The sequence below is a fragment of the Mirounga angustirostris genome, unplaced genomic scaffold, assembly GCF_029215605.1.
Source record: "Mirounga angustirostris isolate CCGP_5_RB_7025 unplaced genomic scaffold, mMirAng1.0.hap1 SCAF_15, whole genome shotgun sequence".
Taxonomy (NCBI): Eukaryota; Metazoa; Chordata; class Mammalia; order Carnivora; family Phocidae; genus Mirounga; species Mirounga angustirostris.
Window position 1 is genome coordinate 41,682,256 of NW_026991723.1, and position 26,469 is coordinate 41,708,724.

The window sequence follows — 26,469 nt, forward strand, 5'->3', positions numbered from 1 at the left end:
TTATTTTATTTATTTTATTATTTTTTTTAAAGAGATTTTATTTATTTATTTGACAGACAGAGACACAGCGAGAGAGGGAACACAAGCAAGGGAAGTGGGAGAGGGAGAAGCAGGCTTCCCGCCAAGCAGGGAGCCCGATGCGGGGCTCGATCCCAGGACCCTGGGATCATGACCCGAGCCCAAGGCAGACGCTTAATGACTGAGCCACCCAGGCGCTCCCATATTAGTTTATTTTAATTTGTAGTGTGCAACTCAGTATTTTTCTGTAAGAAAGCAATATACTTTTATCATATTTTTATATTAAAATCAACTGACTTGCTGTGTTTTTTTTAATATTTTAAATTTTTTTAATTCTTATGTTAATCCCCATACATTACATCATTAGTTTTAGATGTAGTGGTCCATGATTCATTGTTTGTGCATAACACCCAGTGCTCCATGCAGAATGTGCCCTCCTCAATACCCACCACCAGGCTAACCCATCCTCCCGACTTGCTGTGTTTTTTAATATTTAATTAAAATTCACTTCTCTATTGATGATCTAATATTAAATCAGGCTGGAAACTGATTTTCTGAAGTATCCACTAATGATTTTATAGCTGCATAAATCCTAGAGTTGTCATGATCTCAGGATCGTGAGATTGAGCCCCGGATAGGGCTCTGTCTTTGGAGCAGAGTCTGCTTGAGATTGCCTCCCTCTTCCTCTCCCTCCCCCTCTCCCTCCGCCTCTGTCCTCCCCCTGCCCACATGCACGTGCACACACACAGTCTCTAAAATAAACAAACAAACAAATAAATATATAAATAAAATCTAAAAAAAAAGTCCTAGAGTAAATTGTTATATGTAGGAATAGAACTGTATCAGTTAGGATACTCTTTGTAATGTTGCAGTAACAAGTGACCCCATAATTTCAGTAGCCTTACAAGAGACTTCTCATGCCTTGTATCTACCTATCATGGATCAGCTGTGCTTCTGTTTCATAGGTTTCTCACTCTGTGAATAAGGCTGATAGAGAAACCCCTATCTTGGACACTGTTGATCTTGTGGTAATGGCCTCTATTTAGGACATTGCTGTTCTTGTGTCTACTAGGAATTAACATTATTTTACTTCTGTCCAAATTTCGTTGGCCAAAGAAAGAAATGTGGGTGCTCCTGAATCTGATGAGATAGGGTATATATAATCCTCTTTCCAGAAGAGACACCACCAATTACATGGTCAAGCCAGGTATCAGTGGGACAGGAGAGAGTATACTTTCCCCTCAGGGAGGTGGAACAAATACAATCCACTACAATAACTGATTCTTAAAAACTTTATATATACTGAAAAGATGAAGACTCTGTTTTCTAGTTAGTCATATGGACTGAATTTGGTATAACTTTACATTTTATCACCTATAGTTCTTTCCCCAAGTTTGCTAGAAGGGTTGAAAACAGGGAACCGTATATTTATTTATTTATTTTTATTTTTACTTTTTAAAAAGGATTTTTATTTTTAAGTAATCTCTACACCCAACATGGGTCTTAAACTTACATCCCCAAGATCAAGAGTTGCATGCTCTACTGATGAGCCAGCCAGGTGCCCTGTGGGGACCCATATATTTAGTTGGCACTTTTCTCTCTTGCTCTAGAGTTTTTCTTGTTCTAAAAAGAAGAAGATTATTCAGAGTATTTTGCTGTTTTTCTTTAAATAAACTTGAACGTTCTAGAATATGTAGATTCTGTTAACCACATTCCATAAAGCATTTTCTAGGCTCCAGAAGCCATATGCCTGACATTTCAAGGAGTCACCACTAGGTGATGATCTCGCTCATTTAGAGGGATAGAAGAGCTGTGTGTTTTTCTTCAGGTGAATGGGTTGATTACAGAGGGATCAGAAATGTAAACTATACTAATTTTATGGGAAGCTCTTTATAACCAAAATGGTACTATTTATTGAGTAGGTATATAGACGTGTGTACACACACACACACACACACACACACATCCTCACACAGGATAATTCCCTTTGAAACAAAGCCATAAAATAATGCATTTTGCCAAATTGTTTGTTACTTCCCCGGAGTATGTATATATGTATACATATATATATATATTCAACTGTTACTACCCAAAGATGCAAGTTTTCCTAAGTTTCTCAAGAAATTGCACTGAGCCTTGGGCCCATCTCTCTGCTTTTTCCTAATACTTTGTTTGAAATTGCTAACCGTTGCTGGATCTTTGTTTTAACACCATCTGTATTACTCATCTTCAATCTCTTTTTCTATAATTATTAGGAGGAAGAGGGATTAAAAATTACATATTTCACTCAAATATGTTAAAAAAATAACTGTCACGGGTAATAGCATAATGCGAAAGCTGATACCAGCCCTTCTAGTTATTTAGAAATAACTTACTGATTATTGCTAGTGATAACTTTTTTTGAACTTTTTTTTCTTTAGAAGGACCCAACATAATAACTAACTTGTTATTGGTAAAATTTGAAAAAGACCTTTTTAAACTATAGACCAAACAGTGTTGTTCTTAGAAAATAATCACTGAGTTTAGCTGTTAATCACTTTTTTGTGCTCCTAAAATAATGTATTCTTTTCATCATATATTTCTGCTGCAACTCAGTTTATGGCTCACTGTCATAGGATTCAAATAACTTACAGGATTTCATATAATTATTAGTAGAAATAGAAAATATATGACTAGGATGTTGCATTTATATAAAGTAATATTTACTCTGCTTGAGTAATATAAGCATGAATTTGATATAATACCTTTTAGCATACTAAGGAAAACTTTCTGCTACAAGCCAGTTCTTTTAAAAATTCTTTTAAATCTAGTATATCTAGTACATCACTGAATACTCAAAGGTGAAATCTTATTAAACCCTTGTTAGATTCCAGCTGAAGATGCAAATGAGCTGTTGTAGTATGGCCAGAATGATCTTGTGCATTCATTCTAATTTGGCAGTTATGGTTTGTATATATGATCTCTGAGACCAAGATTGGAGAATGCTGCTTCAGGCTAGCAATCCTGCAGTGGCTTCCCATAGCTTTCTATGACAATAGTTGGCAAGTACTCAGCCATAGAACCTTTCTTTGAACATAATCTTACACAAAAGCTCATAGAAAAAACACAGTCTGGTTGAAAGAAGGAAGGGAGTTGGAAGTCCGTTAATTCAAGTGTTGCCCCCAAGTTATCTGGATGCATCTCTGCGGAATACTGTACACAAACCACTTGCAAGATTAAAAGTCTAGTTTTCTGGCCACACCTGGCCTGCATGTAGCTTTCTAGTCTTTTCTCCTGCCATTATCAATGGCATCCTTCAGTCACGCCTTACCTCTTTTATTTCTCAGAACATGCCATTTTATTCTGCTGAGAATGATCTTCACAACATTGAACACTTAGCTTGAAAACCAACTGCTGGGCTCCTGGGTGGCTCAGTTGGTTAAGCGGCTGCCTTCGTCCTGTGTCGTGATTCTGGGGTCCTGGGATCGAGTTCCACGTCAGGCTCCCTGCTCACTGGGGAGCCTGCGTCTCCCTCTCCCTCCTGCTTGTGCTCTCTCTCTCTCTCAAATAAATAAATAAATAAAATCTTTAAAAAAAAAGAAAAGAAAAAGAAAACCAACCACTTTCGAAACCTCTTCTCATCTTTCTAGATAGGAAGTCATTTCAAAGAAGAGAATATTCTTCGTTTTTATGTATTTATTTAGTTATATCTCACCCTGCCTCGTTTTGAACTCTGGCTCTGTGTAATCTTGGGCAAGTTACTTGGGCTCCATGCCTCAGTTCCCTCATATGTAAAGTGGGAATAATAGTAGTACACACTTCACAGAGTTAATAAGATTAGTACTCAGGAAGTGTTAACTATTCTTATTATTACTATTATTCTTCTTAATGGCTTTGGCATGAATAGGCACGATTACAAATAGATACAGTAGAGTCACATCCTATGTAGAGATTAGGTTTTAGGATCAGCATATAAGGCAAAAATCTTATATAATCAAAAGTGTCTTTTACTTTAGGGAAATCTAATGGAATATTTGAAGTTATTAGTGGAAGAAGGATGAAGCCATTTTATTTCTTCTCACCCCTTCGAGTCTACCCAATTCAATAAACTGCTCCTAATTATCTTTATTCCCTTAAGAAGTCCCTTCAGGAGTGGCCAAATTAGAGATAACATATTCTAAACAAATCCAGAACAGCCAGGATTTCCTCCATGTTGGAATATGGTACCATTTCTTAGGTTGGGCACTAAATGAAGTTGGTGTACATTCAGAGGCCAAGTTGAATGAAAGTACATCTTCTTTTTTTTTTTTTAAAGATTTTATTTATTTATTTGAGAGAGAGAATGAGAGACAGAGAGCACGAGAGGGAAGAGGGCAGAGGGAGAAGCAGACCCCCTGCCGAGCAGGGAGCCCGATGCGGGACTCGATCCCGGGACTCCAGGATCATGACCTGAGCCGAAGGCAGTCGCTTAACCAACTGAGCCACCCAGGCGCCCGAAGTACATCTTCTGTGCAGGAGACTCACTCTCACTTTTACCTCCTTGTGAGAGTATTTGCAGAATTGGAGCCATGTGAGGGCAACCAGGTGAAACAACAGGTTTGGTTGTAGTGGCCATTTGCTTTTGTCCGTGTCACCTCTTATGACCTGGAGTGGCACCAGAACTACTGGATTTGAATTGTTGCTCTCTCTTTCAATTCCTTTCCCTTTCCCCACCTCCTCTCCTTTATCCCTTTCAGAGTAAGTGTAATGGGATTCTTTTCAGTCAAATGCAATTCTACTCTCACATCTTTGACTAACAAATATCAGTACTAATGACTAATTCTTCTGTTACTAAAATATTATGGTACAATCTGTATGGTGTCAGTTCTTCAAAGGTGGCATTTTTGTCTTAAATTAGGCATGTAGATGACTTTTTAGCTAAGATCTCTTTACCAGGTGGGTTTGGCTACAAGTGTTGATATTATAGAGTTTGATATATATTGTGATAGTGTGGAGATCCTGTAATAAATCTTTAAGATGTTGAGGTTCTACTGGGCAGCTAAATCTCAAGATCTGGAGGGAAAGTTGAATGCTATTGTTGCTGACTTATAAAGGAAAGAGACAGAATTCCACTGCTTTTCAAAAGGTTGAAAAAAAGCAGCGGCCTAATTGGGGTCTTGAAATATATAAAATTCTATACTGTAATGGTGTGCTATATAATTCATCCTTACTTTGCAAATATATATTTTTAAATTTCATTAGTACATTTAATAAATGATGACAGTGATCCTGTTTTCGCACAGGGAATCTTGAATTGTGCATGCTTTGATTTTTGACGTTGAAAGCATGCCATTACATAATACTAAAGTCCTTATGAAGCTTATTTAAATATAAATAGAAAGCAGCCATTTACATAGATTGAAATACCTTACCTTATTTGAGAAATAGGTGGAATATTGGTTTTACATTTCCATGGGGATTTCCCAGTTAGTGGATTTTATGGAAATTCTGGAGAGATGGTTACTAATATCATTATAGTGCAGGATAAAGAATAAGGATTTAGTGTGCTGTGACTTGGGCTCACATTTTGGCATAAACCCATTCAGTAGTTACATGGCCTTGGGAACATTACTTAACTTCTCTGATTCTTAGTTGTGTTGTGTGTAAAATAGGAATGATAATGTGAACCATCTCACTGGACTATGAAGAATCAAATGAGTTAATGTAACAATGTTTGTGTGATGACAGTCATATGGTTCAGTTGTCACTCAAGCTTTCCCCCCCCCAGGATTTATTGTAAACATTTATTGAACACTTATGGCATGACAGACATTGTCTGAGAACAGGCCTAGAGTCTTTGTACAAAAGTGGAATGCTCCAGCTGGTACATGTTAGTGAAGGTGTAGTGTTTAGAACTTTCCCCCCTGTGATTATACTTCTAACATTAAGATAGCAATCAGTGATATAATACTTAATACACAAAAATTCATCCAATGAATAGACTTTCAAGAAAAAACTTGGACTTTGTTTTATTTACATTTATGTCTAAAAGAACCTAAGTTTATTTTTCTAATTTACACTTGACCTTCAGATTCTCTTAAATAATTGATTTTTACTCAGCTGGTATTTGATTTACTTTTATTAATATTATTTAATATGTAGCATATTCAAGATAAATAGTCATTTAAATTCTGTAGCACAATGAAAATATTACTGTGAGGGTATTTTAATTATGATATAGGATTACCTAAGCTGTTATTCAATTATATCACAGAAAGAATTCTTAAAATTGAAAAATTCCTCCAACAATAATTTCTTTTTATTTAAATGTCAGCAACCTAACTATATGAAGGCCTTTATACATTATTCATAATTTTTTTCAAATTCTTCTTAGTAGTTTTAGGTAATTCTCAAGTGATTTGAAAACAGCATTTAATTCTAAATGATATTTTTTCTACAACCTAATTCATAGCTTGACTCACTTAAAATATTGCCAGGGAATTCAGCAACTTTCTGGACCTTCACATAGCTAAGGTTATCATCTGTGTGAAGTTTTTGGGACCTGTTGGGGTAGTCTGTAGCTGATAAGGTCCAAAAGAAGAACCTATGTGTATTCTCTCCCCTTCTATTTCTTAGGGATTCACTGAGGGAACTTAGAGGCCACGTAAGAGCTGATTTTTTTTTTTTTTTTTTTAGATTTTATTTATTTGAGAGAGAGAGAGACAGAGAGAGAGAGTGAGAGAGAGCATAAGCAGGGTGAAGGGCAGAGGGAAAAGCAGACTTGCCGCTGAGCAGGGAGCCTGATGTGGGGCTCGAACCCAGGACCCTGGGATCATGACCTGAGCCGAAGGCAGACTCTTAACGGACTGAGCCACCCAGGCGCCCAAGAGCTGATTCTATTAGAGCAGCGTCATTTGGTTGTCTCCTGCAGCCGGTTTCTGTTTCATAAGGCCTGTGGTGAAGCAAGATGCAGTTTGTTTTATACTCTGGGAAAATATTCCTGCCACATCACTGCTTCCATGCCATGTGTCCTAGTAAATCTAGCTACCACGTGTCCATTCTATACTTTTCGGAGTGCATTTTCCAGTTGAGAGGGCTCTCGTGATTCTCTTTATTATCCTCCTTTTTGGTCCTCTGAAATGTGTTTCAACTATGTCTCTCCCACTTTACCTTATCATTACCTAACACTTTTAGTCTACCCGGGTTTTGTAGTATCTATGTGAGGTTTAGAACAAACAGCATTCAATATACTTTGAACACTTGTATGAGGTTCCTTTTCTTTCTGTTATATTTTACTGTTGATCGCTTTCAGTTAGTTTACTGCGAAGGATTAACTTTTTGCTTTTATATTGATGGGATGTAAGAGGACATTTACAAAGGAATATGTGAGAATATGGTACCAATAGCCATAAGCCATTATACAACAAAATCTTACAGCATACTTTGAAATTTTAAAGGTGAATTTTCGTCGCTCATTGGCTCCATTTTTTGGATAACCATCTACCATATGGCCTATTTATAAAAGTAACTTACTTTGTATTGGGTTAGTTAATTTCCTTTTATCTTTTTCAAGTGTGATAGAAATAGTTATTTAAAAAATTATATATATTTACATATGTATATATATATATAGTTAAACGATGATGTAGAAATGATATAGAGACTCAGAAGTTGCACATGTAGGTGGGGATTTAAAGAAGACTATAATGACACTGCATAGAGAAGTGTAAGTATTGCATTAATTATGCATATTAAATTTATGAAGCCTTGTTTGGTTTATAGGACACTTTCACATCTGTTGTCTTACTAGACATGTGAGTTGTAACTAGACTGTCATTTATTCAACCCCAAAAGTGGGTGAGGTATTTCATCTTCACTGCAGCTTATAAATATGTCACTTACCGTCTGTGTAGGATTTTTATTAGAAAATAATAAAAGATAGCGTCCCTAAGGAAGATAACCTAAAATCTGCAGAACTTTTAATTCAAACTATCCATCTAAAATATAGACTACTAAGAACCAAAATTTATCCATATATTAATTTTGCCACATACCAGCATCTTTTACTATTGTATATTTATTGTAAATTGTCTAATTGCACAGATTTTCACACTCTATTATAAAATATGGTATTCTTTAGTTTCAGCCATAACTTGTATGCCCAGTTGTAAACTTGATGGTTGGTATCATTTTAGCTTTATACTTTCTGTGGCAGCTAGCCTAGTGCGGTCCACCCAGCAGCTACTCAGTTCTTGATTGATATGCTTTTCTAGTTATCCCATTATTAGAGTAGGGCTGAAGACAGTGCTGTTTCCCTTTTCAACCTTAGTTTTAGTGCCCTGAGATGTTGTTCCCAATTTATCACAATCTAGGAATGTTTATTCAAAAATTATGTCAGACAGCAGTAAAGTTTTAAAAAATATATAACAGATTTTTTTTACCCCTGACCCAGGAAATGTAGCATCATTCTTTATAACACGTGTGTTGTTGTCTTGCTTTTCATTTTGTATGACTAACTTTTATACCAAATTGAATAAGCCATTAGCTTTTAGTCTGTAGGAATGTGGATCCATAGATATTTCCCATTAGGCAAAAGAGAATCTATAAAAGTGGTATCTCCTGAGGCTCGGTCTTCCTCACTGGCCTAATGGTGTAAAACACTGCTACACTGTACCCTTATGAGAAAGAACCATGTGGGACGATTCCCTTAACATCTAGAACTATTAATCGGAGAGTTGTGCACATTCAGATAACTTTTGGACTGGACCTCATTTATTAATCAAATATTCCAATTCAGAGAATTCGTGTTATAGATTTTATATTTTTGAAACTATTACTGAACAAAATGATAAACTTTGCATATCTTGTGTAGTTTAAAATTTGAGTTTGCTGAAATGGGAGATACTATGTTTAGGTGGCTATGTTGTTTTGACAAGTTTTTTTTTTTTTTTTTAAAGATTTTATTTATTTATTTGACAGAGAGAGACATAGTGAGAGCAGGAACAAGCAGGGGGAGTGGGAGAGGGAGAAGCAGGCTTCCCGCCGAGCAGGGAGCCCGATGCGGGGCTCGATCCCAGGACCCTGGGATCATGACCCGAGCCAAAGGCAGACGCTTAACGACTGAGCCACCCAGGCGCCCTGACAAGTGTTTTTTTAAAGAACTTCTCCTCCTTAAAACGGACCTCCTCTGGTGATGGTTGCACAATTCTGCGAATATACTAAAACCTACTGAAGTATACACTTCAAAAAGGTGAATATGTGGTAGGTGAGTTCTATCTCCATAAAGCAGTTATTAAAAAAATTTCCACCACACAAAATATTTTCATAGGTGCAAACTAATAGAATTTTAACTTATATTCACAATGAAAACCAGTGTTACCTTTAATAAACATTTAAAGCTTTAGAAATATGAAGTCATGTGTGAATTAAAAAATAACTTGTGTTCTTATTGAACAGTAATGCACGTTTGTATGGGAACTTCAGAAACTACAAATAAGAAAAAAGACATTTTAGAAAATGTGTGGGGCTTTTAATAGTCACATCTAGCATGTATTCTATCCCTAAGCCTTCCCTATATTTAACTATGTCCTCGGTATCCATACTTTTCTTGCCAGCTTTCATTAGGAATAAATAGCTTTTCATGACTGCCTTAGGAAAACAACCAGATGTAAAAAATATCTTCTTATAAGTAGTTTAGTGAAAGCATTGCCCCCACCCCCCTTTGCCCCCCCAGACTGCGAGAGGTGTCAGTGGAGGTGAACAATAACACCGTTATCCAAAGAAATACAATACATATATTGCAGAGTAGCTTTGGATGTACAATCAGTTTGGGACTTTGTTGTAAAAATTAGCTTTAAAACATTTTGGCTTTAAGGTGAAAACTCAGAATCTTGGGCAGAATGGTGGCATCGATTCTCACCTAGGCAGAATATTCTCTCTTTTTAAAAACTCTTGTTATCATATTTAGCATTAGCTTTCTAACAGCTAAAATTGTTCACAACACAGTTTAAAGATAAATGCAGTATCAGGCTTTGAATTTTTTATTTTTTTGGTAAATATTAAGACCTGAGTACAAAATGAGGGCTGTACTGTGGATTAAGTGAAGTATCTCAAGGCTGTGCTGTTCTGATAACTGAACCTGAAGTGACCTTTCTCAGACACAATTACAGAGCTGTATGTTTTTACTTTAATTTCATCAGGGGTTTAATTAGTATACAAATAAAACTTCCCTTATCTTCCTTTCTACCTAATTGGCTTGTCTTCGCTTCTATATGAAGTATGTGAAAGTGGGCTGTAATTAGGGTGACCGTGTTAACCTTTTTTCCTCAAATGTACTGTTGCCTAAAGGCCTCAAGGCCTAAAAACAGTGCTTTGGATTATTGCTTTGCAATCACTATGGCTGTCCCACAGGTTTTCTCATGAGCAGAAGGGCTTTGGGTGCTGCGGGTTCCCACTGCTTAACAGGATCTTCATTCTTCTCCCCACTAAATGTTTATTGATTATCTCACTGTTCCAGGCTCAGCCTCCAACAACTTAATATCAGGTGACAGTCAGGAGAGTTCTCCAAGTAATTAGAGTTGAGCATTGGGGGAACAATTAGGAGCAGAGTTATTAAACTTGATTTATCCTAGTCTCTCCTGAACAGTTTCTTGGATATCAGAACATCACACTTTCACAATCTACCCTGGTTGAGAAATTAGTGGTTAACCTGCTGCTTATCATTGTTGCCTTGCTGCCTAGGGGCACACCCTCTTGGTTTCAGTCATTCGGCTGGAAATATTAGAGTCCATAAAGTTTATGGTGGGTTTTAATTAGATAAACCTGAACAAGAGAAAAGAAAAGCTGAACTTAAAGTTTTATATAAATATGTAACATATACTATATTTTATATATGGTAAGGTACACACGTATATACATTATACACACACATATAAATATGTTTTTCTTTCTTCGAACTCAGTGTTGAGATTTTTAAAGATTTCTACTTCTATCATCAAAACCAAAAAAGGTGAATATTAGGGAAGAGACATAATATTGAACCACTTTTAATGTCTCGGTGTTTTGCGCACATCTTTATGAACCTTAGGACCCACTGATTTATGTGGATTCCACTGTAATGTACCTCAACTTTTTAACAATGGGAATTCTGTGTCTATAACTTATGGCACTATGAGTACTATCTCTTCATTTTCACAATAATGAAGTGTGACTTACACTGCTTTGTTTACACCACTTTTTGTTCATTTTCTGCAATTTCAGTCTTAGAACGGGCTAAGTTCAGCTATTCTGAGATAGGGCAAGCTTTAGGAGACTTTGGTGGCTCCCTGCCATTGTCCCTGAGAAATGAAAACGAAAGCCAGGGGAAAACAAGAAAATTTGGATATATAGTAGAAATTTGAATTCTGTGAGTTATAGGGTCTTTGAAAGGATGGCGTAAGAGTGCTGAAAAGTCAAGTGTGGTTTTGCGATGATGCCAGGGTCGTGGGTTTCTCTCAGACTGGACCGGTGAACTTCACTGTGGACCAGGCTAGAGGCAGCACCCTGAACACCCCTCACAAATATCCACGGCTAGTCATGACAGTTACTGAGCAAGAGAGGTGGAACGGATTGGCACAAACCCATTATTTCTGTTGGAAAAAGAATTCGAACTTTTTGCATAACTGGTAGTGGATCATTAGTTTTATCTTCATATCTGAAAAATAGCATTTTTTATTAACTGAAAGATGTCAGAAATACTGGCTTTAAAAGGACTCAAATGGATTTTACTTTTTTAAATCGAGAAATCTCATGATACTTCAATGCCTTTAAATATCTTAACATTGGCACAAAATCCCTGGGTTTAGCATGGCCTTTAACAATCTATTCTTTGTTGTCTTTTTAAAGTTGGTTTGAATCAGTGACTGTTCTATAGTGGGATGTTCTTGATGATCTGTTAACATTGAAGATTAAAATAAAATATTATATCTAATAAGTAATCACCGTTTGCTTATTTTTAATTTTTTAAACTTACATTTGTCTGTGGGCAGCTTGATTGTTTGAAAAGTGAAATACTGAATTTAAAAACTTTTACCATTTTAAAATACCTGATTTGACTGCTGATTGCTTCCAATGTACTAGCATTTAGAGTGAGTTAACTGTTTTAGCTCTATGCAGGCTGTTTGAGTTTTCTATGCTACCTATTGTGAATGCATTATTTTAAACATGAAATTATAGCATTTTGGTTATTCTTAACTGGATATTTGAAGCATAGCAGTGGACATTAATGTGTGCCTAAACTCTGAGAAAGAAGAAGATATTATGTCTATGTAACCAATTGTTTAGGTCACTGTATAACAAATTTAGTTGAAAAACTAGTAAGCTCATATTCTAGAAATTTCATTGGCAAAGGAATGAGCAGATTTTTAGTGCTAAGGGATCCTGTGATCCCTGTCTAGAAAATACTCCTTTAAATTGTGAGGTCTGATTCTATGACCTTTAGCCCTAAAGTTCCAAAATAGAGTCGTGCACTCACGTCTTGAAATTTTTGTGCTAAGGGAATATTTCAGATTAAAGCAAAGAGCAAAATATCAATCAACAGATTTTATACTTCTGTGAGTAGAAAAATATTTATGGAACATAATTCTGAATGCAAGTATTATTTGTAGCTTTCTCTGTTAGATGAAAGGTGTTAATCGCGTTTGTGCTGTTATCTTTGACATGCGAGTTACTTAATGGGAAGTAAATGAGTTTTACTATGGAGTCCAGTTATTTCACTGAGATGTCTATAGCAACCTGTTTTGGATCTATTCATAAATAAAGTAATGGTATTTTTCAATCTTGGGTTCCCCATTCTCTTGGTAATCCTTATCCACCTTCCCCTCACTCACATACACACTTTGTCCATATGCTTGTTCTTGTTTCGAATAGACTGTAAATTTCATGTGCTTTCTCCCCTGAAAATCTTTACTTCTTCATCATTCAAAGAAAAGGTAACTGAAGGTTTTCATAATGAGATGTTTTTTTTTGCAAGAATAAAATGTATTTGCCCTTCAGTATTTTAAAAAAAATAAAATAGTTGTATTTTGTAGCTAAATATTTTTCAAAATTTTATCAGAGCTATCATTTCTAATTAGTAAGTATGTAAAATTTTTGCAGAAAATTTGTTAAACTTTGATGTGTAATGACCCAAGTCTGCTTCTCAGTCAGTCTGTATCCTTCTTTGTTTAATAGCCTATGGCATAAATTGAAGTTAATTATCAGGGCTGACAAGTAACTCTGTTTTCTGTCTGCTTGCAGAGTCTCTCCGAGGCAAAGATGGAGCTGAGAAGAAAAGATCAATCTCTGCGTCAGCTCAATAGACATCTCACCCAGCTGGAGCAGGACAAGCGTCGGCTGGAGGAGAACATCCACGATGCAGAGAGTGCCCTCCGCATGGCAGCCAAGTGAGCACTCGGACCTTGGGGAGATCACTTAAAACAGACAAAAGATCAATTCTTACTTTCATGCTCTGGGTTTTAGCCCTGGATAATACAGTGTTAGAAAACAAAAGTACAGCTGTCTCTCTTTGAAATTCTCTGATATATTCTCAAAAAAGAAAACTCTTAACTCAACATGCTAAATGTATATTTTATTGAGAAACCTTGGAAAGGTGTTAAGTTTCTATATAACCTCGAATTATGTGTATTTTGGGCTCTGTTGTAGTGTTACACGTTTGAAACCATGATTTCATTAATATGAAATGGAATACTCTTTATTTAAAAGTTTTTCATAGTTCCTTCTATCACATATTCCTCATCCCCTTCTGCCCCATTGCCCCCCAAATTTTGCTTTGCATATGGTCTACTAATATTGTAAGTAATATTTCCATAAAAAAATGCTAGTATATAATCAACACGTGTATCATAATGTCTTTTTAAGTGCAATAAAAACATATAGATCATGGAAAATTCATTTAATTTTATAGCTGTATATTCTAATATGTTCAATAGAAAAAATACACAGTTTTCAGAGTGGGCAGCTATAATAATGCGATGAGAATGTTTTTCCTTTTACCAGGTAATCAAGTTGACATACACTGTGCAGTTCAAATTGAACAGTTCTCTCTTGGGTATTTTTATTTGTTCCTCACATCAAATTTCATGGACTACTTTAAGACAGTCCTTTGTACAACAGCATGGCTTAAAGAAAATCTATTTATGGATTAAAGAACATCTAACTTTAATAAACTCAGTATTTCCTGAATTTGGAATTCTGAGTCCCTGTAATTTTAAATATAAATATAAATATATATATTTACATATATATTACTTAAATTTTTTTTTGAGACAATGTAGATTGTAAACTAAATCACAGAACAGGGGATCTGCCATCTAGGATATCCACAACTTTGCCACTGGGCTTGGGAAATTGCTCACACTAATGAAAAAATGAGTTTACACAAGGCCAAAATATTGGCAGGTTTGAATGCCCACCGGTAGTTTTCTGGAAAATCGTGAAGTGCCGTAATTTTGCACCACCATATTAGGTATATGTGATTGTCAGTTTTTAAAAATATGAATTTGACTAAATCAGCTTTTTGTTGTCATTGTTCAGTCTTTCTCCTTATGGCAAGTGGAAAGCTTAGCCTAGGTTATTTCCAGTGCGTCTTGCAGCTCTAAAAATTCTTAGATGAATAGGAACAAGATTATAAAGTCTCCAGATTCATATTGTGTCTCCAAAACATTGCTGCTAATTCGGGGATCTGTACATGTCTATGATCTGTGACCATGGGCACATGTTCTTATAGCACGAAAGAAAGTTAATTTGAGATTTGGAGAGCTAATACATTATTTACAGCTTTCAATTTATAATTTACCATTAAATTTTTGTCTTCGGTATTTTAATCCAAACTTTTAATTTAGTTTTACTTTTATTGAAGTGTAGTTGGCATACAGTATTGTACTAGCTTCACGTATACAACATAGTGTTTCAATGTCTGTACAATGTCTGTACATTGTACAGTAAGAAGTGCTCACCACGTTAAATCTAGCTGCCATCTGTCACCATGTAACATTGTTCTGATGTTAACTATTTTCCCCTTACTGTACATCCAAACTTTTTATTTCATTATTGAGGCCAAATTCAATCTACAAGGCTGATAGAAGAAACTAGTAACTTTGCCTGTTTTTAGTCAAGGTCATAGAGGGTTTTTGTGCAATTATAACACAAAGAGCCTATGTAGAAAGGAAAATATTATTTTGCATAGTATGGCCATTCAAAATGTATCTCCACCACTATGATTTTTAAAATCTCTTTCATTAGGGCGCCTGGGTGGCTCAGTTGGTTAAGCGACTGCCTTCGGCTCAGGTCATGATCCTGGAGTCCCTGGATCGAGTCCCGCATCGGGCTCCCTGCTCGGCGGGGAGTCTGCTTCTCCCTCTGACCCTCCCCCCTCTCATGTGCTTGCTCTCTCTCATTCTCTCTCTCTCAAATAAATAAAATCTTAAAAAAATAAATAAATAAAATCTCTTTCATTAGAAACCAAAAGAATGAAAGTTCTTTCTAGCACATTTTAAACCAATAAGGTAATCATTCTTTTTTCTTTTTTCTTTCTTTTTCACTTAAAAAAAAATTTCTATTATTTATTTATTTTGTCACTCTTATTTTTTTAAACCTTGAATATATCCTTAAGATTTTTTTCCCTCTCTAATTTATGGCAGGCAATATAACTAAAGATAAGAGTTAAATGCAGAAATATACCAGGGAGTGTGGTTAGGTTTTGCACTTTTAGAAGGAGTACAATAATAACCAAACCTTATTTTTCAATAATATCTACTTACACTAAAATGTGTAACAGTTGTTGTAAGACTTGGGTTTTACTAATACCTCATTTTAATTTTTTTTCTAGAGACAAAGAATGTGTTGCTAATCATATGAGAACAGTAGAAAATATGCTTCATAAGGTACTATAATTTTCCTTCAATATCATTCAACTTGTGTTAGGATGTTGTTTTCCTAGTCATTAATTTTATTAACCTCAAGATATTTTAATTCATTTTGTAACTGTCTTTAAAAGTAAATTAACAAAAAGATCCTTCCAAATAACTAAAAGTTTGTATTATACAATGTGATATTTCATAACTTTCTTCAGAATTCACTTTATTTACTTGATAAAACTATAAAAATAGTGGTTTCTCCCAACTGGTATAATTGCACTTGAGTTATTTGTGGTCTTTGCTGACTGAACCAGAGGTCATTATGATTCTTACATGTCTCATATGATAAAATGTTTGACCACACTGTCTAACCTCTTACCACTCTCAAACCTACTATCCTATATATGTATATAAGAGAGGAGCCATAATGTATTGTGTTTGGCAGTACTTTTCAAGTTGTAATTTACCGTATTATAAGAATGTGTTCTTAAACTAGAAATTGAATATATTTAATAATACTCTTATTTTCAAATTTGATTACTTCTGTATAAGTTAACATTTACTTTGTAGTGATGAGTAGCACTTAAGGATGTTATATTACTAAAAACTTAATGTATTAACTCACTGTATATTTTTTTAACATTCCACAGTCAAAGATATGTTCATTTCATTATTTAAAAGTAGAGAAACATAATTTATGTGTGTCTATTATTGTTTAATAGACAATTTTTTAGAAATAAGGATACCTAGTACTTTTAAGATACGTGGAATTCATGAATGAATCATATTTATAGTAATTTTGGGCATCAAATTTATTATATAATATAGTTTTGTAAGTCACTTAAAAATACCCAAAAAACAAAGCCTTTTAAAAAGCAGATATTAAATAAACATTAGCAAACTAATATTTAATATATTTTAACATTTTAGAAACGCTAGCCCTCTATTTTTTCTTTAATTTTTAAAAAAGATTTTATTTATTTATTTGACAGAGAGAGAGCGAGAGAGCACAAGCAGGGGGAGCAGCAGAGGGAGAGGGAGAAGCAGACTCCCCGCTGAGCAGGGAGCCTGATGCGGGGCTTGATCCCTGGACCCTGGGATCATGACCTGAGCCGAAGGCAGCCGCTTAACCGACTGAGCCACCCAAGCGCCCCTCTCTATTATTTTAGATATTGAAAGTGACTAACATTATTTCATATCACCAAAAGCACTTTCAAAAAAACCTCATATTCTGAATGCTATGTTTTAAAGTAGTATTGTTTGGAACTGTGATTTCTCCCCCTCCCCACTTAAAAAAGTTTAGTCAGTCAGTATAGTGTAAACATAGTCACATCAAATCCATATATGCTGGAAACCTGAAATTTGACTTGTAGGAAAAGAGACATCTTTGGTTAGAATTTTTTGCACTTGGTGAGACCTTTGATAGGAGAAATCAGTTATGTTGTATATATGGCATACCTTTATATACGGTTAATGTTGCCTTGAAATCCAATTGTTTGTTCGTCTTCCCAGCTACAGGAAAAAAATGTTGGATGACAGCTGCCTTGAGGAAGGGACTTTGACGTCAGACTATCATCAGTGTGGAATACAGATGTTGTGCCTTATCCTTTTCATTATGAGAATGCACAATATGTATTTTAAATATAATCAAGACTGACTGCAATAGGACAATTATTATTATTATTATTATTTTAAGATTTCATTTTATTTATTCATGAGAGACAGAGAGAGAGAGAGAAGCAGAGGGAGAAGCAGGCTCCCAAGGAGCAGGGAGCCCGATGCGGGACTCGATCCCAGGACCCTGGGATCATGACCTGAGGCGAAGGCAGACGCTCAACCATCTGAGCCACCCAGGCGCCCCTGCAATAGGACAATTATAATCATACAGTTCTTCAGTTGCAGTTCATCTTTCGATTTTTGTGTCATAGGGAAAGAAAGAGTCTTTAGAATTGGCCTAGAGCCACTGTAGATTTACTTTTGGTTTATGCCTTTTTTCCCCTTCAGATTTAGTAGTTAATTATTTTGATTAATCCTTCTGGAAATTTCTGTTGATATAGTGGTTTCAAAATTATCAGTTACTTTTCGAGCTTGAAGTGAAAATTTAGGAAAGGCTAATTGACTGTTGGCCTAATTCTCTTTTCTGTGAAGTTTGGGTGAGGATGAATGGGTGCTATGAAATGGCCCAGAGAGTCACTCTGAGCTCTCAGGGAGGCGCCGCCAGCTGGTCCTCATGCCAGCTTTTGCAGGTTTATTTTTCTGGCCACTCAGACTGTGCAGAGGCATTTTGCCATTTTGGAGAAACTGGGCGTAGTACAGAAGGAGGATCTAGGCTCTTTCATGGTAAAAATGGTTGTGGTTACACCCAGACTCTTCAGTCCAGTTTATTGTACATAGTCAAATAGTATAGCTATTTATATATCTTAAGCACGCGTGTTTTCAAGGTTTGCACCCGTTGTTCTAGAATAAAATTAACTTTTACCTGCTGAATTAAATTTTAATACTAATACAACTTCTAACACAATGATCAAATAGAAAGAACTTGTTTTCATGAAGACATTATTTCTTTTTTTCTTTTCAATGACTTATTTATTTTAGAGAGAGCAAGAGAGAGAGGGTGGTGGGGAGGGGCAGAGGGAGAGGGACAGAGAGTCTTAAGCAGACTCCACCCTGAGTGTGGAGCCTAATGCAAGGCTTGAGCTGACGACCCTGAGATCATGACGTGAGCTGAAACCCAGAGTCAGAAGCTTAACTGACTGCGCCACCCATGTGCCCCTAGACATTATTTCTTTTCTTGCACTTTAAAGAACTTAAACTTTTGGAGAACTTAAATGTTTGGGGGTTTTTTGGAAAAGCAATTACATTTTATTGATATTTGTTAATTTTTTAAAACTTGAGTATAGTTGACACACAATGTTACATTAGTTTCAGGTGTACAACATAGTGATTTAACAAGTCTATATGGAATGTTATACTCACCACCAGTGTAGCTACCATCTATCACCATAAAATGCTATTACAATATTAACCTACTATATTCCCTATGCTGTGCCTTTTATTCCTGTGACTTTTTCATTCCATAACTGGAAGCCTGTATTTCCCACTCCCCTCATCTCTTGCCAGTTTTATTCAACATAGTACTAGAAGTCCTAGCCACAGCGATCAGGCATGAAAAATAGAGGCATCCATATTGATTGAAGTTAAAAGAAGAAGTTAAACTATCACTATTTGCAAATGACATGATACTATACATAGAAAACCCTAAAAACTCCACCAAAAAACTATTAGAATAAATGAATTCAGTAAGGTTGTAGGATACAAAAATAATACCCAGAAATCAGTTGCATTTCTATACACTAATAATGAAGTAGCAAAAAGAGAAATTAAGAAAAGAACACTGTTTACATTTGCACCAAAAAGAATAAAATACCTAGGAGTAAACTTAACCAAAGAGGTAAAAGACCTGTATTCTGAAAAGTATAAAACACTGATGAAAGAAACTGAAGGTGACGCAAACAAATGGAAAGGTATTTCATTCTCATGGATTGGAAGAATTGATACTGTTAAAATGTCCATACTACCTAAAGCAATCTATAGATCCAATGCCATCCCTATCAAAATACCAACATTTTTCACAAAACTAGAATAATACTGAAATTTGTATGGAACTACTAAAGACCCCGAATAGTGGAAGCAATCTTGAGAAAGAAAAATAAAACTGGAGGTATCACAATTCCAGATTTCAAGATATATTTGTTAGTCTTTAAACTTGGTACATTACCGTCAACTTTTCAAATCCTGAAATTGCATTATACAAAGCAGTTGACTGGATATTATTTTTTAAATCCCATTTGGGACTGATACTACTATTTAATAAAGAAGGCCAGTCATTTTCATCTAAAAACATATACCTCATTTCAAAGAAACAGATGTTTTATTTTATTTATATGTAAATATATATGTAATATATTATGACTTTTTAATGTAGGTCAGAAGTTAACTTTTTATTAAGAAATTTTTTGGGCTAAAAAAAATTTTTTTTTTGGGCTAATTTTAGGTTATTGGGGTTAAGAAAAATAACAAGAGAAGACAAAATCATAATTTTCCATGAGGTGCATTTTTTATACACATGCTTCTTTATTTAGTTGAATTCTCAACTGTTTTGAAAAAAACAGAACTATTCTCTAAAAAAAAAAAAATCACCACTTTAGCCATTTTAAAGTGTGCAATTCAGTGGCTCTCAATGCATTTACAGTGTCATGCCACCATCACAACTATGTTTTCAGAATATTTTCATCACCTCAAAGAGAAACCCAGGAGCCATTAAGCAGTCACTCCTATACCCCATTCTATGTGTTGTCTTTTTACTTTCTCGATAATGTCCTTTGATGGACAAAAGTTTTTTAACTTTGATGAAGTACATTTTTTTTCTTTTGTTGATCATGATTTTGGTTTTATATCTAAGAATACATTGCCAAATCGCAGGTCATGAAGAAATCCCCTGTGTTGTGTCCAAAGAGTTTTACAGTGTTAACTCTTATATTTAGGTTTTAGTCCATATTGAGTTAATTTTTGTATATGGTATAATTCAAAGACTGAATTTCATTCTTTTACATGGCTATCCAGTCATCCTAGCACCGTTTATTTATTTAGTTTTCCAAATATTTTATTTATTTATTTGAGAGAGAGAAAGAGCACACGCACAAGCAGGGGGTGGGAGTTGGGAAGGGGCAGAAGGAGAAGCAGGATCCCAGGATCCTGAGATCACGACCTGAGCCGAAGGCAGATGCTCAACCACCTGAGCCAACCAGGCGCCCCATCCCAGCACCATTTATTAAAAAGACTTTTCTTGGAGCTCCTGGGTGGCTCAGTCATTAAGCGTCTGCCTTTGGCTCAGGTCATGATCCCAGGGTCCTGGAATGAGCCCCACATCGGGCTCCCTGCTCGGCGGGAAGCCTGCTTCTCCCTCTCCCACTCCCCCTGCTTGTGTTCCCTCTCTCGCTGTGTCTCTCTCTGTCAAATAAATAAATAAAATCTTAAAAAAAAAAAAAAAAGAAAAGACTTTTCTTTCCCCCATTTGGTACCTGTGTTGAAAATCTATTGACTATAGATGTTTGGTTTTGTTTCTGGGCTGTCAATTCTGTTTCATTGATCTATATGTTGTCTATCCTCATATATCAGTACCACACACTGTTTTGATCACTGTAGCTTTGTAGTAAATTTTGAAATTAAGAATTTTAAGTCTTCCAACTTTGGGGATTTTTTTCAAGATTTTTTTTGACTTTTCAGGGTTCCTTGTAATTACATATGAATTTTAGGATCAATTACATATGATTTTAGGATATGAAGAAGAAGGCGATTGGCATTTTGATAGTATTTCCATCTTAATATTAAGTCTTGTAATCCATGACATTGAATATCTTTCCATTTATTTAGATCTTCTCTAATTTTTTTCAACAACTTTTATAGTTTTCAGTGTGTAAGTTTTATACCTTCTTGCTTAAATTTATTCCTGAGTATTTTATTCTTTGTGATGCTGTTGTAAATGAAATTATTTTCTTAATTTCATTTCTTGGTTCTTAATTTCTAGCATTTAGAAATATGACTGATTTTTATATGTTGCTTTTGTATCCTGCAATTTTGCTAAATTTTTTTAGCTCCAATAATTTCTTTTGAGGATTCTTTAGGATTTCCTATATGTAAGATCATGTCATCTGCAAATAAAGATAGTTTTACTTCTTTCTTTCTGGTTTGGATGCCTCATTTTTTGTTGTTGTTTATTTTTGTTTGTTTGTTTTATTTTTTATTTTTTGGTCTAATTGCCTGACTAGTACTTCTAGTCCTGGCAACGAGATGACAACAGATATCCTTGCATTCTTCCTAATCTTAAGGGAAAAGCTTTCAGTTTTGTGCCATTAAGTATGATGTTAGGAGCATGTCCTTCATCAGATTAAGTTCTTTTCTGTTCCTAGTTTTTTGAATTTTTCTTTTCATGAAAGGTTATTGGGTTTTGTCAAATGCTCTTTCTATATCATATGAAATGATTTTTTTTCAGTTTTCATACTATTAATATTGTGTACTACATAGATTCATTTATGTATGTTGAGTCATCCTTGCATTCTTGTCATACATACCACTTGGTTATCATGTATAATTGCTTGAATATGTTGAATATGTTGCTAGAATTTTTTTTTTTTTTTGAGGATTTTGTGTCTATGTTCATATGGGATATTGGTCTACAGTTTTCTTGTGATATCTTTGTCTGGCTTTGATATCAGAGTAATACTGACCTCTAGAATGAGTTAGGAAGTGGCCCTTCCACTTCAGTTTTATTTTTGGGAGAGTTTGAGAAGGATTGGTGTTAATTCTGTAAACATTTGGTAAAATTTACCAGTGAAGCTATCTGGTCCTGGGATTTTCTTTGTTGGAAGTTTTTTGCTTATTTATTAATTCTTTTTCCTTGTAATAGATTTATTCATATTTTCTGCTTCTTTTTAAGTCCATTTTGGTGGTTTATATGTTTCCAGGAATTTGTTTAGTTTATCTAGGTTATCTAATTTGTTGACATACATTGTTCATTTTCTTAGTATTGTTTGTATTTCCATAAGGTCAGTAGTAGAGTCCTCACTTTTTTTTCTGATTAGAGTAATTAATTAATCTTTTTTTTTTTCTTGGCAAGTCTATTTAAGGTTCGTCAGTGTTGTTGATCATTCCAAGGAACCAAATTTGGTTTTCTTAATGTCCTCTGTTATTTTCCTAGTCTCTATTATCTCTGCTCCAATCTTTATTATTTTCTTTCTTTTGTTTGCTTTGGGCTTAGTTTGCTCTTCTTTTTCTGTGTCCCTCAGGTAGAAGATTATGTTATTGCTTTGAGATCTTTCTTCTTTTTTAATGTAAGCATTTGCAGCTAAAAATTTCTGTGTGAGCCCTGCTTTCATTGAAAACTGTGTTCAGTATGTTATGTTTTTGTTTTCATCTGTCTCAAAGTATTTTGTAATATCCCTGTGATTTCATCTTTGACCTATTCATTATTTAAGAGTGTGTTGTTTTATTTACAAAATATTTGGGCATTTTCCAAATATTTTTTGCTATGGCATTCTAATGTAATTCTGTAGGGTTTGAATAGCTACTTTGTTTGATATCAATTCTTTTAAATTTAAAGTTTGCAGTATGGCTCAAAATATGGTCTGTCTTGGTGAATGTTACATGTACATTTTAAAAGAATGTGTATTCTGCAGTTGTTGTGTAGAATATTCTATAGATGTCTATTAAGTTGATTTACACTGCTGTTCAAGTCTTCTAGTTCCTTGGGTATCTTTTGTATAGTTCTATGCATTAATGAAGTGCAATTTTGAAGTCTTCAACTATTATTGTTGACTATTTCTCTGTTCAGTTTTGTCAGAGTTGTCTTTCAAATTATATAGAAAAAAAAGAGGAGTTACAAATCAAAATTACATTATTACTGACTTTTATATATACTTGTGCAGTTTCCTTTACTGGTGATCTTTATTTCTTCATGTGAATTTGAGTTACTGTCTGTTGTCCTTTCATATCAGGCTGAAGGACTCCCCTAGGACATTTCTCCTAGGGCAAGTCTAGGGGTAATGAACACCCTCAGCTTTTGTTTATCTGGGAATGGCTTAATTTCGCCTTCCTTTTAAAAAAATATTTTATTTATTTATTTTACAGATAGGGAGGAGAAAGAGTGAGTGGAGGGAGGAGGAGAGGGAGAGGGACAAGCAGATTCCATGCTGAGTGCAGAGCCTGACACGGGGCTTAATCCCACAACCCTGAGATCATGACCTGAGCTGAAATCAAGAGTTGGATGCTTAACCAACTGAGCCACCCAGGTGCCCCTTTCCTTCATTTTTGAAGAATATTTTTGTTGGATATAAAATTCTTGGTTGACAGGTTTTTGTCCCCTTTAAGCACTTTGAATATGTCAACCCCCAAATTTCTATTTGGTTCCTTTTTATGCTCTCTATCTTTATATTTGTATTTTCTATGTCTTCTATATCTTCCTAGATATTGTTCTCATGGTTTCCTTTGGTTATTTGTACAGTTTCCTTTAACACTTTAAGCATATTTAAAATAAATGATTTAACATCATTGTGTGGTAAATCCAATGTTCAGGCTTCCTGAGTTCCTATTAGTTTCTGTTTTTCTTATGTATGAGCCATACTTTCTTATCTTTTTGCATACTTCATAACTTTTTGTTGAAAAGTGGATATTTTAAATAGTACAGTGTAGCAACTCTGGAAATCAGATTCTCCTCCTTCCCTGGTGTTGGTTGTTGCTGCTTATTCTAGTGGTTATTGTTTGTTCAGTGACTTTTCTGAACTAATTTTTTCAGTTTGTATTCTTTTTTAGAAAATATTTATTATTGAAGCATAGTTGACATACGATGTTATATTAGTTTCAGGTATATAACATAGTGATTTGACAATTCTGTACATTACTCAGTGCTCACCATGGTAAGTGGTCACTGTCACTGTAAAACATTATTACAATATAATTGACTGTATTTCCTATGCTGTACTTTTCATTTCCATGTAAAGTCTATATTCTTTGTCAAGTATGGCCTCTGCAATCTCTGTTCTGTTAACTTCATCGTCTGCTAGTGTTTCAACAGAGATTTCCTTAAATGCCGACTCAGGTGCTTTTTTCTTGATTAAGTTTTTACTTGGTTGCTGTAAGCTTTCAGTTAGTTTCTAGAGTTCTGAAAAAGTTGATTCTGACAAATTTTGTCAGGGTACTCACTGCTTTTTTTTTTTCAGATTTTACTTATTTATGTGAGAGAGAGCAAGTGAGAGCACAAGAAGGGGGAGCAGCATGCAGAGGGAGAGGGAGAAGCAGGCCCCCCACTGAGCAGGGAGCTTGACTCAGGACTCAATCCCAGGACCCCGGGATCATGACCTGAGCCAAAGGCAGACACTTAACCGACTGAGCCACCCAGGTGCCCCAGAGTATTCATTTGTGTGTGTGTGTGTGTGTAGGGACTGGTTTTTGGAGTTCCTTATTCCATCATTTTTGCTAACATCATCCCCTAAAGTCATATTTTTTTATTTTCCTAATAAATTTACCAATAGGTTTCTAATATTACTGATAATATAGACTCTCAGGAATTGATTTTTTTCTTTAAATTAAGAAGCTCTCCAAACATGCTTTAGTATTTCTATTGTGAGAAAAAGAGGAAAAGTACAATAATTATATTAGAATATAATTTTATATAGATATAGATAATTCTATGTAGAATTATATTAGAATAGCTTTCAGGATAGGGCAATGACTAGATGTATAGGATAATATCTGAATTATTTAGGGTTAGGTATGAGAAAATTAAGTATTTATTGGGGGCTAACCAAGTGTTTAACCGAGAAATGTCTTGGTTTACTATAGCTGGGGGTGAAAGTAAGTAAATTTACTTACTTACTTAAATTGGAATGTGGAGAAGAATGAACTTTTTTTGTAGTCATTTTCTGTTATTGTTTAGGTAGCAAAATGGCTGGATTCTTGAGGCTTTTAGAGATTGCTTGAGTCCTACAAGTTTGGAAGGATTAACTATAGTGTTTCCTGTGTATGATTGTAGTGTACTATGAACTTTAAAGGTACCTCTGAACATTTAGGGAGAAGTCTTAGCTGCCTTTTCAGTACAATGTCTAAAAGATAAAACAGGAAGTCACAATCCAGAAGCCTCAAAAGACTCTAGAAGACCTTGCGTCTATAAACCTGTAAATTTATCAGGCTGAATGATACTGGACAATAGCTAGGAAGTCACAGGAGTTTTTGCTAATATCCTTTGAGATTCATTTCTACAGTAAAGTTACTTAAAACCTCTTATCCAATATTTAATATAAATAGTTGAGTTCTACAAATGCTTTTAAAGTGTATATTATATGCCAGGAGCTGTACCAGTCTTTGGAGAAACAAACAACCAAAAAATATATATATATGCTATATATATATATAGCATAGTCCCTATATAGCATAGTCTTTTCCCTCAAGGCAGAGACACAGATAATTCCAGTATACCATGGTAAATACACATCCATAAGATGCAGTTTCACATCCGTGTGGACGGAGTTATTCGTCTATGAGAAATACTTAGAAAACCCACGGGTTGGCTGGAGGTTTCTTAGAAGAGAATTAATGCCTGGATAGGGCTTTGAAGTGTGAGGAAAGATGGGAAAGGCGTTCCAGCAGAGAGGATAGTGTGTGCGAGGAAGTGCATGGAAGCATGAATAGCCAGACATCCTCAGTTCAGCAGGAAGTGAAAGGAGAGTGCAAGAGAGGGGCTGAATGAGGCACTTGGAAGCCAAGTCATTGAAGTTGTTTTTCTTTTTTGGCCATTCTAAGACCCTTGGATCTTTATCATGGAGGCAGTGGGAGCAAACTAGGGTTTAAGCGAGGGACTGATATGGTCAGATTTCGGTACTGAATTTGGGTTCTGGAGGGCATATTTGCAGACCAGATATCATGAGTAATGAAGGTGGTTTTAAGAGCCATGGTTCTGTACACTTGATGAAAGCAGGAGAAGGTTGGACCAGGGTAGTGATGATAGGTGGTATTAGAGGGAAGGATGTGAAACTTATTTAGTAAAATG

The 26,469-nt window shown here is 35.2% G+C and overlaps 1 protein-coding gene across 1 annotated transcript in view; it reads left to right on the top strand.

Annotated features, from left to right (window-relative positions):
• CCDC171 (coiled-coil domain containing 171) overlaps window positions 1-26,469 on the top strand; it is a 304,666-nt gene that overhangs the window by 199,454 nt on the left and 78,743 nt on the right. Inside the window, exons 22-23 of the mRNA XM_064580122.1 lie at window positions 13,252-13,397; window positions 15,842-15,896. Of these exons, the coding sequence (XP_064436192.1) occupies window positions 13,252-13,397; window positions 15,842-15,896 (201 nt within the window). The remainder of the gene's footprint in view (window positions 1-13,251; window positions 13,398-15,841; window positions 15,897-26,469) is intronic.